General features: G+C 39.0%; 1 protein-coding gene across 8 annotated transcripts in view; it reads right to left on the bottom strand.

The window, feature by feature from the left end:
- Positions 1-661: 661 nt before the first annotated feature.
- The window catches only part of HIVEP2 (HIVEP zinc finger 2), a 193,004-nt gene continuing 178,019 nt past the window's right edge, over positions 662-15,646 (bottom strand). For all 8 annotated transcript variants that reach the window (XM_067701902.1, XM_067701900.1, XM_067701903.1 and 5 more), the window contains 4 exons: positions 13,519-13,694; positions 10,045-10,146; positions 8,372-9,267; positions 662-3,120 (listed from right to left, as the gene is read on the bottom strand). In XM_067701902.1, coding sequence (XP_067558003.1) covers positions 2,296-3,120; positions 8,372-9,267; positions 10,045-10,146; positions 13,519-13,694 — 1,999 coding nt within the window. In that variant the 3' untranslated portion in view covers positions 662-2,295. The remainder of the gene's footprint in view (positions 3,121-8,371; positions 9,268-10,044; positions 10,147-13,518; positions 13,695-15,646) is intronic.

Below are 15,646 nucleotides of genomic sequence, written 5' to 3'. Positions count from 1 at the left end.
ATTATTCTCTGTGAGAGAGATATTAGGCTAGCTGTGGTGGCCTTTAATTCACCTTTGTAAAACACACTTTTAAAAAGACAGTCTTGCTCATAAAACATAATAGGTAAGTTGTAAATCCACCAATTTGAGATTTTTGGAATGAAAATACTGATAGAGTTTGACCTTTAATGAGCTATTTCCATTATTAAAAGGTTCTACTTTTTTGTAATGAAAGAACTATGATTTCTGGAACTATGATTTCTATGATTTTATGGTGTATTTGTTTCAGTTGGTTTTTACCTTCAGTCACCTCAGCAAAAATAAAGAGGTTTCCCCACTGGGGGAATGTCAGACATGTATACATACTGAGAGGGAAGCGGAAGGGGAAATGATCATTTGATTTATTCATGACTCTTCTCAGATACCCATTCCCATGCCCAGGTTCTGAGGACCCCATTTCTAGAGCTCACACTGTATTGACCACTCTCTGTTCTAATCGGATGACATATGGAAGCCAATGACTGCCTTCTCACATGCTAAAAGCGTTCATACTCTGCACACCTCGGGATAGGCAGAGCCTAGCAATTAAAAGCACAGATGGTATGTTGGTAGCCTCAAAATTTCTAAGGCAACAAAATTGGGAGATTAAAATGTAAAACAACACATAAAAACTAGACACCTCAAGCATGTAATCGTATATTTATTTCTCTTTTTAAAGAACACTCCTTAATGTAATTCAATATACAAACTTGGTTTCACAGAATTATAATCCACTATATAGCACAAAGATAACCCAGATTGTGTGTGTGTGTGTGTGTGTGTGTGTGTGTGTGCATGTGTTGTACCCCTTCCCTTCCTTCCATTCTTCTGAACCTACAAAGGCTCTGCCCACTGTCCACGCTAACAAAAACCCATTCTAAATGTTATCTACAAAAGACATTATCCTCCCACAAGTTCTTTTCCCTGGAAAGCTCCTTTCCCGTTCCCCCTGAGATAGCCAGGAGTGTGACACTCTTCCCCTCTGCAGTAGGGTCAAGTGGCTTCCCCTAGAGCTGATGCCAACCCTGTTACCGTGCAGACTGGCTGACAGGAAGGGCTGAGGACCAGGTCTCCGTGCCCTTCCCCACTTCCACACCCACCCCTCAGTCCAAGCGCGACCCCTCTGTAGTAGCCTTAGTTCCAGTCACCATCTCGTGCAGCAAGAACCAAGGAGATTGCTAAGCCCAGGTCTTCTCCATGGGCAGCGCACAGCACTGCCTGCCAAGCCACCGGGCCGGCCGATAACCAAGCTCAACACAGTCCCATGTGCTTTGTCACTTTAATTTTTAAAGACACCCTAGCATAGGTCTGTGGCAACCTAGTGTCCAACTGAGTTACATAAAATTGTACCAGTGATGCACTTGTACATATTTACATGGGGTGGAATGTTTTCCCATATATTTAGATGAGTATATAGATCAACATGTTCACATAAGACCAAATACTTTTAATATTATTTATAACTGATTTATAAAGCTTTGAAAAAACTCACAATAGCACATTGTTTACTTTAATGCTTTACGGTACTATCAGTTTAAAATCACAATCAGCACTTAAGTTATAGTCAATCCAGCAAACAAGAGACAAAAAAATTTACAAGAGTTAAGAACTGACTGATACATCCTTTATCTTTTTTTTAAACTAATGCATAAGTGCAGAATAAGATACTCTAGTTTAAATATCTTGTTTACAATATACATTTTTGTTCTAGTTACGCAACAGTAAATCCCATGCTTCACATAGAAAAGCAATCCACAACATTAAGAAAAAATGTACAATTTATGAAACAAAGTAAATAAATATTAGTATTACAGAATCAGAGCTGTACATAAAAGCTGTTCAGTTTTAATCATATAAAAATATGTTTTAGTGCAACCTCACATATATATTGATGCTGTTTTGCTTTACATCATTTAGATCCAAGTGTCCAAAAAAGGAAAGAAATTACATTTATTACAAAGCAGATACACAAATTCTAAAATATGTACAAATTACTGCTAAAAAATGCTTATAAGAATATAAGCAAAGTAAAGAAAAGGCACAAACATCTGTACAATTTTAAAAGTACCAGACCCAATAGGTTAATTTCAAATTTTGTTTTGGTCAGGCTCATGATGACTTGTTAATTTACCTAATTCTTCTGATATAACAAAAGTATATATAATAGCAAACTACTGTAACTTAGGACAGGCATGCTATAAACTTGATTACCTCTATTTCTAGAAAAACAAAAACAAAGGGGAAAATGTGGAAATGAAAGTCTCCATGCATCTTAGATCAATGTAGTTGACTCTTTTCCGACAAAGGTTCCTTGCCTTCCTCTGTGCTTGAGGGTAATTCTTTGCTGCCTTGAAAGCCCGACTGTTTGTCATCCAGACAACTCTTGCTGTAAAACGTGGAGTGAGCGAATGCAGTCTGTGATGTACCAAAATTGTCCTTTTCACCATCATGCAAGTCAGGGTGGGTAGCTGAGGTACAGGGCTGACCTGGCTCAGGTCCACTAAAGTGTCTAATGCTAACATGTGCACTTTCCAAGGGTTTCTGATGGAGCGCCTGCCCCCGAGCTGGCTGGTCTGCCCCCAGCAGAGCGGCCTCTTCTGTGGCAATCCGGAGGGAGGCGATGGCTTTTGTGCAAGTCTGTATGTTTTCCTCCTGTTCCCGCTCTGTTGCATTCAGGCTGTCTTCTGAAGTGCTCTGTTTCATCAGTAGCCGAGGAGAGGAGGGTGTGCTAGGTGGACCAGATGACTGCAGAGCGTGAGGAGATCGCTTCTCGTGCTGCTTAGGAACCACATAGGGATCCTTGGCGAAGGAGTCCCCTGAAGCTCCTCTCTTCTCCTCAGAGCCCTCCATTGGCAGAGGCAATGTGGGTGGAGGGTGTAAACCGGAAAGGGCCGGCGGCATGGAGTGAACCATTTGGATCCCACCAACTGGCACCATGGGGATAGGAGCTCGCACTTGCTGCTGAGAGTGGAGTGGAAGGTGACTGAAGACATAGTCATTAGGACCCTCAGGGAAAAGGCTGGAGCCTGGATGTTCATAAGCACCTTCTTGGTCTCCATAGAGACTGAAGTAAGGAACCTGAGGTAATCCTCTTCTTAAATTCTGCATCGGGAAACAGAGCACAACGCTTAGGACCCATCACCCTTCACGCTTAGGTCAAGCTGTTTCATTCATTCACTCACTCACTCATTCTTTCAAGACACGTGGAGACTCCCTAATCTTTTTATCCATTTTTTATTTCTCAAGACAAAAGAGAATTTCTCAGCGGTCTTTTAGGATTCTTGAGTGAGGCTGTGGGTCTGTGAAAAGTTGCCTTTGCTGTTAAACAGCCATGTAATAAATCATGCAATGTGTTTTCCACTAGGTACAGAGACATGTTCCAGCTCTGTTTTGTTCATAAGATGGAATGAAAAGAAAATAATGGATAATTACCAAAAACACTTTACTGAGCCAAAAAACACTAATAATAGATTTTTTAATTCAAAAGGAAGTTAAAAGATTACCATCTGTTTACATACTGGGCAGATTTTTAATATTTTTCTTAAGTGTTGATGAATAGAAATGGAGTGACAAGCCTGAAAATTAGCCTGCTTTTTTTTTTTTTTTTTAGTTTTCTACAGAACAGATGACAAAATGGTGGTGATAACACAAACTGGTTACTCCAATGTGCAAGACATTGGTCTAAAGGAATAAATGCCTGCTCAGGAGACATCGAGGCAGAAGATCACAGCTTCTCCATCAAATCTTAATTCAAGGCCAGATTTAGTACGGAAACTACGCATCAAAGTAGTTAATATTAAATATTTCAAATCGTTACAACTTGCATTCAACTACACAGCTGGGAACCAAAGATGACTGTGTTTTAATTCTTCTGTTTATACTACTATTTTCACTTAAATATCTTCTTGGCAATTAATGGATTAAGATACTTAAAATTGGGGGCCAGTATTCCAGATGTTATGGTCCCAGTCCTGAAAATGGAGAACTTATTTTGTATAATTGTTTCTGTAGCAAAACCCAATTTATACCGTGAGATTATCAGGTTTTGACGAGATGATGAGGTTTCAGTTACTGAGATTCATTCTTTTAATGAATCGTCATCTAAAAGAGACTCACTGTATTTTTATTTTTATGTTTTTTGAGAACTTAAAATCAGAGAGATACAAATGTGGCAAATACGGTAGTAATCAGGAGAGACCAAAAAATGTTCTAACTCATTTCAAGGATGTTTCAGTTCTAAAATTCAAGATATGCTCCATACCATTAATGATTCATCCAGTTCTATTTGGATCGTGAGACCAGCTCAAGAACGATAAGTTATGCATCGTCTCTGCTACTCTGTACCAGGCTTGGCCCTTACCCTGTTCTGGGCTTCACCTTATTCAAGCCAAAAACAAATGACCTGTGCTGAAAGTGCAGGAGAAATCATGTAATCATCAACCCTATAACCACAAGCATCTCATAAGCTAGGTAAGGGGAGAATTTTATGGTATGAGAAAGAATCATTTAAATGCTACCAAAAAAAAAAAATGCCTCTTGTACTTGCTCTGGTTTAGAAAAAAGGCATGTTTCCTTCATCCATCACCACGTAAGGTGGAAGAACATAATGCCTACAATAATGACCTTTGAAGCTAACCAAATGAATCTTCTTTTAATCACGATTATCACAGATGCAAAGTTTAAAACAAAATGTAGCTTGGCTATTTTTCCATTTTGCTTTTGATTGCTATTCTGTGATGTCCACTGCATACACCTAATCAGAATGGGGGTCTGTGAGGCAGCCAGAGACACAGCTGTCCCATTTCATGAGATCTCTGAGTCAAGTCTAACAAAGGGAGTGGTGAACTGTCCTCTAAAAATAGGAGGTATTCAATATGTTCAATAGCCAACAGAATTTTGTGTTAAGAGTAAAAGTGTTATAGTCAGACCTTTACCGACCAGAAATTAAATGACTATAGTCACAGAAGCAAGTGCACAAGTACAATTCCTATCATGTAACCACTTCCATGGCTCCAAATACTGCCAGCCTTTTCCACATATCCTCTGTCCTTGAATTGACCCTTTCTTCACCCTCCAAATAAACTCTCAAGAAGATTTTTCTACTCTAATTTTTACTCCATTTGCAACACTATTCTCATAACTTGGACCTTATCATTGTAATATCGTGAACACACTCCCATCTTACTTAAAAATCTCGATACGGAAAGATGAATAATGAATGCATGTGTGGGCTGTGTTAAGTGCATGCATATGTGTGTGTGTATCTATACATATACCCCAGGTACCAGATATTTACCCCACTCATCTTTTCAACAGTGTCACTAGGTCCTCTGGAAGCAAAGGCTCAGAAGGAGGTAGGGGTGCAAGAGGTTCAGCTGGGGGTGGTGATCGGGGAGCGGGGAGTTCATGTATGGGAAGGTAATGGGAAGAGGAAGCAGGTGGTCAGCTGGGGCTGATCCAGGCTCAGCCATTGACTGGGGGCTGCAGGGGAGAATGTGACCTTGGCTTGAAAATGGAGGCCTAGCCTGAAGGTATGAACAGCTGGAGGCTGTCAGCTCACTGCATTCCTTAGAGCTGAATGGCAAGTTCTTTCAAGGACAGAAATCTGCTTGGCCCAGCCCCCTGACTGCCACAAACAGATTAAGAAACTGTGGCCAAGAGGTTAATTGACTTGTTCAAGATCACACAGAGAGCAAAAGGGATGGAACCGTAGGACGACACTTTTACTAGACAATGTTCACGGACACTGTACCGAGGACCAGGACACACTTTCTTTGTCTCCTTGCTATCTATCTACCAAAACTTTAAAAATGGAAAAGGAAAACTTTTTGTTTAAAAAAGATGAGGCCAGAAACTGTACAATTTTTTCATCATCATCCTTGAGCCACATATGATAAACCCTCAAAAAATATTTACTGAATGAATAAAAAACTCTTTTCTCTCTTCCTCTCTTCCTTCCTCCCTCTCTCTCTTTCCCATTCTATTGTTTATCTATCTACCTTTCTATCTATCATATATCTACCTATCTATCATCTGTCTTAAAATTAACACTAACCGGAGGGCATTAGGGAGGAAACAGCAGGATACTAGAATCTCAGTGACTGCATATCACCTCCTCCAAACCTGCTCCCTGGGACCTACCACTCCAGACTGAACCAGGTAATGAGCATGCCACACTGGACTACAGGGTCCTTTCATGCCACGGTCACTGCCCTGTGAGCCCTTGGTCAATGTTAAACAACAAGGTATTGCTAATAGAATTTCCATCAAAAAGAATTATTTTTAGGGTTATTCCAAAATAATAGGGGGAAGCACTCATCTACTACAGCAATCGGGAGACGTACTTCTCATAGGATCATTGATTCTTCTTTGCTCTGGCAATGAAAATCTTGTCCATACATCATAGAAAGATGAAAACCCTCTGCAGCCCCTCCAAAAAGGTGTGGTAAAGCATCAAACGGGAAGCGTTCGAGACCAAGGGTCTCTGCTTGGGGAGGATCCTCAGGGAGGATTCCAAGGTCTATTCCTTTCTATCGCATGAACAAAGCAGCCTGCTAAGAATTCTCTACAGAGAATTAAACTGGGTAATAGACCAAAGGCTCAACAGTTGGGCTTCATAAATGGTAAAGTTCAACAATAATATTAAGTATCCAGGTGAACTGGTATTAAAAAAAAAAACTGGTGCAAAGTCAATGACTAATAAAAACCAATCTCCTTCCAACAACAACCTTCTGGCCATAGATCTAAAAATTAGATGAAGTCCTTCAGTCTACTCCTTCACTTCCTTTGCCCAAGTTGGCTGCGAGTTGCTATTATTTTTTAATAACAATAGTGTGTTGGCACCAAAGAGTTATTTTTTGTGGCTGTAGCTGATCAGGAACAGGAGAGTCTCATCTCACACACTTCATCAGCATCATTGGGTCTATACCAGAAAAAGCATTTTACACCCTGGATGTGGTATCCTGGTATCGGAGGGATTTCTCACTCTATTCATGCTGCAATAGCATGAACTTCAGAAGAGCCCTGCTTTCTACTTAGCACCACCAAGACACAAAAAACCTGTGGAAATGTCCCTCTTTTTCTTAGCTTGTTAATTTATTTGTTTGACAAATAGTTACAAGTAGTCCTGATAGCTACACATGTTTCCGCAGTAGTTGAACCATGAAGACTAAGCTGGTGGCGGGCTTGTAAACAGAGGGCGCTGGGGGCAGGGGAGTGGAATGCAGCAGGGAGTTTTCCTAAAGTTCAAAAATGACAACCTAAGCATATAATTCAGGGTGGTGAAAAGGTGATGAGAGGGAGGAAGGTGACCACTAGGGCAACGATAAGACGGTAGAGCTGGGAGCTGGTAGTGCTTCCTTTGGCTGTGAAGGACAGTGCCGACCCACATGATGGAAATCCAGAGCAAAAGGAGAATGGCAAAGAATAGAGCCCAGGAAACAAAAAGCACACTTAAAGCGACCAAACTCCAAAGGTATCATTCCTCTGTCTACACTAGGTGCCTGCTTCATTCATTTTTTAAAACCCTACACAAGCTGAAAGAGACATCGAGGTCTACCACGCTGGTGGAATGAGGCAGGGCAGGTGCTTTTCTGTGGATCTGCATAAGCCCACTGCCTAAACTTCATCCATGATTGCTGCTGTTGTTATCTTAATCCATAATGAGGGCATACCAAAGAAATCGCCTCTGGTGCTTTCTCCCTTAGCTTTCCCAGCTCCCCATTCTCTGTGGGCTCAAGATCTCACTTTACAAGGGCACTCAGTAGCAGGAAGTGGTGGTACCAGGAAGAAAAGCATACATGTTCATGCCTTTCATTCATAAACATACCAAGGGGTTCATTCTCCCCTCTTCCGATCCCTCACTGGTTTCACATGTCCACTCACTGTGGGCAAAGTAATGCTTATTTTAAAATATTTTTTTGCTTGAAAGTCAATGCTAATGCCTGAATCAGAATCCTTACCTGGCAAAGAGTTACATAAATGACACCTAAATGTCCCTGAGAATGTCTGTCTAGGCAGCCATGCTATTCCAAAGACTTCACCTTTTCTACTCATGCAAAGGTTTCAACTCCTGTCAATAATGAGTTAGGTTTAGAAAGCATTTAGAAAGATCGCCCCTGTGACCAGCTGGAAATGCTCTTCTCTGATGTAATACTACACTTGGGATAATACCACAGACATGTTACTGACAATAGCATGCAATAAAAATGTCTTCCTTCTATTTTCAGTAACCAAATTTACTCCTCCCCATGAGAGAGACCCATGTCATAATACATTTCACACTAGTGTGTCATCAAGAGACTCCAATGTGCTTGGACTTATATATTAGAAAGAGAAAGCTAATTATACTTACAGGAGGCCCCAATACAATTGGCTCTGCTTGCAAATACTGTCCCATGGACAACGGTGGGTTGTGGTATAAAGCCCTTCTGGGAGATGGTGCTCTTATGGTGGTCATGTATCTTCTCTCTCTTCTGGGAGAGAGGTCTCTTCTGGCCGTGATCTCTTTCCCAGGTGACACTGGCCTCCTTGGGGACAGATGCCTTCTTGGTGAAACATCTCCTTGTGATATCTCTCTTCTCAAGGCAGCTTCCTTTCTTGGTGAAAGATGTCTCATGGGCGATACATCTCTCCTAGGTGATAAATGTCTTCTGGGCGACAAATCTCCTTTGGGTATCAGATACCTCTTTGGTGAATTATCTCGACAGGGTGAAGAATCATATCCCGGTGAGGAATGGTGGCTGGAGGGTGAGAAGTCCCTTGGGGAGGAACTCGGCTCTGAAGACAGCATGCATTCTTCATCCATACAACTAGGGATGTCTAACCTGTCTTTGTCTGGTTCCGAGTCTGTACTTTTGCTCTGGAATAATCTCTGGTATTCTGTCATTGGAGTATCTTCACATGAGTCACTTGGTGTCATAAGCTGAGTAACCTGAATACTTGGCAAAGTAACCAAATAACTGATCAATGAAGAATGCCCCAGGGAGCTATCAGAAGGAACCCCATGGGGCACGGCGCCAACATTCACAGGTAAGGAGGAGAATCTAGGAGGCTGGGGACTGGTGCTTCTTGATCTTGTTTTTGGTGTCAAATCTCCTTGGTCATCAAAGTCATCATCATCTTCATCATCATCATCATTATCATCTCCATCCTCACCATCCGATTCTTCAGCATCTGAGAACTGATGATCAGTTGAAATGCTGGACATGCTATGCTTCTCAGCTGCTTTGTGCAAATCTTCCATCGTTTCTGAAGCAATTGAACAAAGAGAATGAAGATCAAGATCCAAATACGAAGGTTAGGAGCTAATTTAGGCCCCATCTCTTTCCAAAAGCTTTCCTCAACCCTCCAGCCCTTAGAGACAGTCTTATCTCTGAATTCCTATAACACACATGGGCACATACCTCTGTGACTCTAGATTGGTTCTTTTTTTTTTTTTTATGTACCTATCTGGTTTCATCTCCACCCTGTAATACGGACTCCATAGTAGGACCTTATAACTCAGGCATCATACCACTCATAGAAAACCCTCAATAAATGGGTATGCAATGTTGTTAATGATGGTATTAGAGGAAAAAGAGAAGCAAGACTTGTCTCTACAGGTATAAGACCTCACGAGGCCCAGCTGACCCTCAGGTTTTCTACTGAGGTTAGTGATGGATTATTTTTACTACTAGATTTCCTCTTAATAGGAAAAATAAGACACAATGCTTTTCAAGTTTCCCAAAAAGTTTCATAAACTTTAAATCACCGTCACAACTTAGGTGCAATTAGATCTCCTTTATGGTTCCAGATAGAAGTATTTCCATAGTAAGGCCTTTCAACCTCCTCAGCCAGAACTGAAATGCATTTCTTCTCAGTAAGTTTCAAGCAATTCAATGTGTCAGACTTCTTTTCTATATTTAGTATTTAGTAAAATGAAATGTGATCAGTATCTTTTTTAAATACCTAAATTTATTTTACCACCTTGGCCACAAAGCTCCAGCACGCACGGTAAAGAGTTCAGTCAACTAAAGTATGAAATACCTGCTTCCTCGGTTTCGGTATCATCCACTGATGTCATTGAGACCCCCAACTCCAGGCACTTCTTCATGTGTGCTTTAGATTTCATATGCTTCGTTAGGTTTCCTGGAAAATACAGCCAAAACAAGAGCAATGAATTGGTTACCAAAATGTGATGATTGCTGCAAAATTCAGTGTGAAATGAACTGACTTGAGATAATAAAGATTTGTTTCTCGCCCCTACCCCTTGTCTCAAACTTAAGAGGAACAATTTGGCTTCTGAAGATATTAACCCCAGACAGCTTCAGCCCAATCTCAGGTTTTCTGCATTCTAGAAGACTTGTCGAAGTCTAGGGTCACAGCTTTTCAAGAGTAGGCTCAAGTACAACTGGGAATCCCAGGCTTTCCTGGCTGAGAAGGGATCTAATATCTTTGGCCCAGTTGGGCCCACCTCCTTGGACTCCATATAACCAGGATGGTACAAGCTGGGTCACACCTCTCTGAGCAACTTCACAATGAAATATTGTCATCAACATATCCACCAGACCCCAGACCTTCTGGCATTGATCAGATATAGATTAAACTCACAGGATCCTCACTTGTCAGAAGAAAAAATATATGCAAACTAATGTTGGGGCCAATCCTGTAAATGAATGCAAAGATCCATACAAATACTTAGCTAACTACTTATAGGAAGCATTAGTCTCAGTATTTAGCATCTATCCATCTGGCATATATCAGCAAAGTTTATGACAGCAGCTTCTAAAGTTCTGGAGCAGCAAAATTCCTTTCTTATTTATCTTGAAACTCCCACTGTTCTACGAAAAAAGAAAGAATTTTATGTCAAATATGTATTATGATGATGATAAGACATACACAATTGTCCCTTATGTAAAATGGTGTAGTACAATTGGCCCTCCATATCCACAGGTTCAGCATTCACAGATATGAAGAGCTGGCTATACAGTTATACGTGTACCTAAGTACATATGTGTGTTTCTATAGATTTATATAATTGCTATATGGAATGTGAGAAATTATGAAAACACTGATCCAATCACCTCTGATTTAGGATCTATGAAATTATATATATATTATTCCATGTCATATATATAACTTATCGAAAGAGATCCAGGAAGTAATTCAGCTGTAAGGGCCATATTATTATCTTTGCACTCTGACGCTGCTTTAGTAACATAGCAGCAAATGCTTTATTTTTAAGAGTAGGCTCATTGAATCTAGATGGAAACCCAGCCTGCTGAAATAGTTTATTCCCCTTGTAAGAGTGTCTAGCTTACTATTAATGTAATATATGAGCCACAACTCTAAACTGGGGCACTGTTGTTTATTATTTTATTTATATTATTTTATTTTTTACTTAACATTTGGCTTATTGCTTATATACCTACAAATTTTATGTGGTATTTTGATAACTCCAAACATAGAAATATGTCCTGGCCCTTACTGCTCTTTTTTATCAAAAAAACTATATCTACAATTTTTCTAAAGATCTAAACAATTTTTATAGATACATCATCAAGAATTCTAAAATCTGTAAATTAATTAAATATATCTATAAATTAATGGAAATCACCTGCTTCTATAAGGGTGCAAGTGATCTGAGTATGTGGACATATGTAGATGTTAGGTATGTCAAGATAGTTTATTTAGAGCTTAGTATGTGTTTCTTCTTCTATATTTTTCTTTCCACTCGTTTCAAGTAGGCAGTGAGGCTTTGCGCTCTCATCCTCAGGGTAGTTTTGTAGTTAGAAATAGGGCTCAGAAACAACCCCACCCTGACTTTGGCTTATTAAAGTCTTGAACATATGAAGGATTATAGCAAAGAGAGGGGAGCAGGATGGCAGGAAAGGGCACCTGGAGAAGTGACACAGGCACAGAGGAGGTACCGGTCCTACAAGTGTGCTCTGATTCTGTGCTCAGATGACATGACAACAAGCACTTCAGCCGGAAGTGAAAACTGGCTGGCGAGGGGTTTCCCAGGATGATCTGCTCTTTTTAAGATTCCAAGACATTTGTACATTCCCGAAGGGTGACAAGGAAACTCCAGTAATGACCAAGAATAAATTATTTCCTGCTAAAACTCCAAGGCAATGGTTCAAAGCCAAATTTAATTTGGGTCAAAAGAAATAGCTATGTGACGTTCCTTCACGCAGTGTTTCATGCAGCTATACCTACAGTTAACTCATATGCCCAGGGAATACCAGTTGTAATGACTGGCGGATTTGCATTATTTCCTAAAACCAAAGTTTATATTTTCTTATGTCCTAGGGAGTCTCTCAGTGAAGTTCTACATAAAAGGTCTTGATTGTGCAAAAGTGGATGGTATTTAAAGGACATTGTGGTTATCTCCTTTGAAATGCAGCTGAACACTCCCCCCCCACTTTCTGGCTTACAAAGAGGCATACTTATAATGTAAATATCTTTTTAATAAAGAAGAAACAGATACGTTGAGAGGCTACACATTTTTACTTCTGACAAACGAATAAAGACAATTTAGGATTTTGTGTATAAGAGAAAATAGGTACACATTTCTCTACCAAAGATTATTTTATTTGATATTTATTTTTCTTGATGAGTAGTGGAGCAGATTAATTGGCATGCAAATCTAAAGTTAAAACATTGGAAAATGTTAGTGTGAGGTTAGTGAGGGTGTGTCTAGAGGATTCATTAGTACTTTACAGTAAGTAGTAAAACATACTTCTACAGAAGTCATCCACCTCTAATTCACTACTGTTTGTCTTCTGAGAACACTGGGTTTATAAGCATTTTCATAATTTTATAAAATGATAGAAATATAATGGAAGCAACCTTTTAGTATAAAATATTTTCATATAAATCTACCTTCTAAAAACAGATATTTTTAAAAAAAAGAGAATATCATTTCAAGGCAAGTCTTAGTTTTATGAGATTAATAGCCATGGCCTGAGAGTAAGAAATTGTCTCCGTGCTGATAAATACACAGAATACAAGCTATCAAATTTCTATGCATAATTAATGCAGGTGTGGATGGAGGGGCCCACCAGGGAGTCCGCGGGTCTCTACATCATTTATAATCTTGAGACTGACCATGGGCACATGTTTTCTTTCCGGCTGCTGCCTTGCTTTTCTAATGCCATGGCACGGATTATCTCCCTGCAGTATTTCAATACCGGTGCAAAGATTCTCTAGACCACATAACATTTCCAACATGAGGTAATAGCTATCCAGGCAATTCTTAGCCACTTCCTTCGAGACAACTAGCCTGGACCTAAGTCTGTAGCTCTTACTTAGGTCATAAAAGGAGCCTCACTGTCTCATGTACATCCTCAGACCACTTAACAGGAAGAGGAAAATACATTTTGTGGGGTCACATTTTCACAAAGAAAACCAACTAATTGTCGATGACGGTTATAAAATAGTATTCAGAATCTGGAGCAGCCATTAAAAAAAGTGTTTTTCCTCTAAAAAAAAAAAAAGAAAGAAAAATCAGACCCATACCTTTTGTTTTGAAGGCAAAATTACACAACTTGCATACATAAGGCCGGACATCAGTATGAGTGCGGATATGCTTTTTGAGCATGCTCGGTTTCTTACAGCGAATTCCACATTCTTCACAAATGTACTTTCCACGTCCACGTCCTCTGACATATACATAATCTTCATTTGACTTATACCTGTTAAAAAAGGGAAAATACAGTGTGTTTCCAAATACTTCTGCACGTTATACATCAAACCAAAAGCTAATCATTTGCAAGACAAATTTTTAGGAGGGACTTTTACAATTATTCAACTTTATTTCTACAAAGCCTGTGAAATCTATGCAGTAAAGTCCTGAAAGAACAGATTTGGCATTGTAAATAAAAGGGAATTTTTTTCTACATGGAGTTCAAAACGGAATTGGCTCTTCTATGAAGTGTAAATATATGGACTCCGTACAGATGTCCAATGGGCTTATATAAGCCTCAAAGAGTTGCAGAGCTGTGCACCTCACTGCCTCTGGCCAAGAAACATCCAAAAAGTTATACTAGCATATTTAAATCATCACATATCATTTGCTAATATTCCATCATCTAAGATGTGCATACCCCTCTGAATTTGCTAGAATAAATATGACTGATTATAGAATTCTTCATTGCAAGTTTCTACTCTATTTTTACAATCCTGGCACGAGAGTCAGAAATTTCTAGCTTACACAGGCTGAGCTGAGCTCACCAACTGTTGCCTACAGATTTGATCTGCTCTTCCCAAGGACCATGAATCTGTACTAAAGTGAAGTCTCAATTTCAAGTGGCTTCTGGAAGGTACTGTTACATAATGAAAACTAGACATTCTATTTTTCAATCAAATTTGCATTCGTTTCTGGAAGGATTTAATAGAGAAGTTTGAAAGGATAAATGAGGTCCTCTAGTTTAATTAAATCAGTTAGATGGGCAAAGTCTTAGGTATTCACTGTAATTATCAATGGAAGAAACCTATCTAGTGCTCACCATCCATCACATTTTGTTTAGAATACAGGGAAACGTGACCTCTCATACAGTATAGCAGCATTCTACTGAATAACTCAATGAATACCATTATCTCTTAAATCTCAGGCTAGAATTATGGGTCTAATGTCATTCTTGGGAAGATATTCCTTTCGAAGGGCTCTTTTTATAACTTCAAAAGGTAAAGTGACCTACAAAATGCCTTAACTCAGTGTGGACTGACTTAAAGGCACTAGATTTACAGTTTTGTTTTGTTTCGTCTTACATTCTAAGAGCGTTGCAAACTTCTCTATTTTGTTCTAGCTAATCTATCATCAGAAATAAAAGCAAGTTCAAATTCATTTGTCAAATCCACTGAAGAATATTTAAGAGAGAAAATCCATCCAACATATTTAAATATCCACTCTGCTATGGATACTATTTAATCTTAAAATTATCTTTTGTTCAGTACCAATCCAGGTGAGAATTGACTAGTATCAGAAATATGAATAGTCAGTTTTGCATGCTTTCTGCTCCTTTAAATCTTTCCCACTTAGGGACAAGGAATTTCCAAAGTCAACTTTTTCTTCAAAACTATTTTGAACTTTATCTTTCATCTCACATTTTTTGTAATAAAGAAGAAAAGAACTTAAAGATGCAAAATATCTTTCATCTTTTAATATCACTATTCTCTGCCCCAAACTTAGGGCATGAAATTACCTAAGGATGAAATTACCTTAAGATGAAATTACCTAAGGAATATAGAATAAAACAAATAATTTTATAGAAAGCAACTTTTCTTCAGGGAAGGGTACTTTAAGCTTACTGTGGCCCAGGCCCATCATTGTACTTAATGTACAATGTATTATCTTCAAATAACACTATTTTAATGTCTCAGCTGATTAACTTGCTTCCAGAATGAAAATAGAGTAAATTTTGTATAAAATATAACCATATTAGAAAAGTCTGCACAAATAAAATATTTACCCTTCAACAGTTCTGCAGACCCATGAATTTACTTGATACAAGAATTAATGGATTTTGAAAAAATAATTGAAAGATATGATGAATTGGGCGATTGGAATTGACATGTATACACTGATGTGTATAAAATTGATGACTAATAAGAACCTGCTGTATAAAAAAATAAATAAAATAAAATT

Source organism: Pseudorca crassidens, chromosome 13 (assembly GCF_039906515.1).
Source record: "Pseudorca crassidens isolate mPseCra1 chromosome 13, mPseCra1.hap1, whole genome shotgun sequence".
NCBI lineage: Eukaryota > Metazoa > Chordata > Mammalia > Artiodactyla > Delphinidae > Pseudorca > Pseudorca crassidens.
This window is presented reverse-complemented; position numbering and strand designations above follow the sequence as displayed.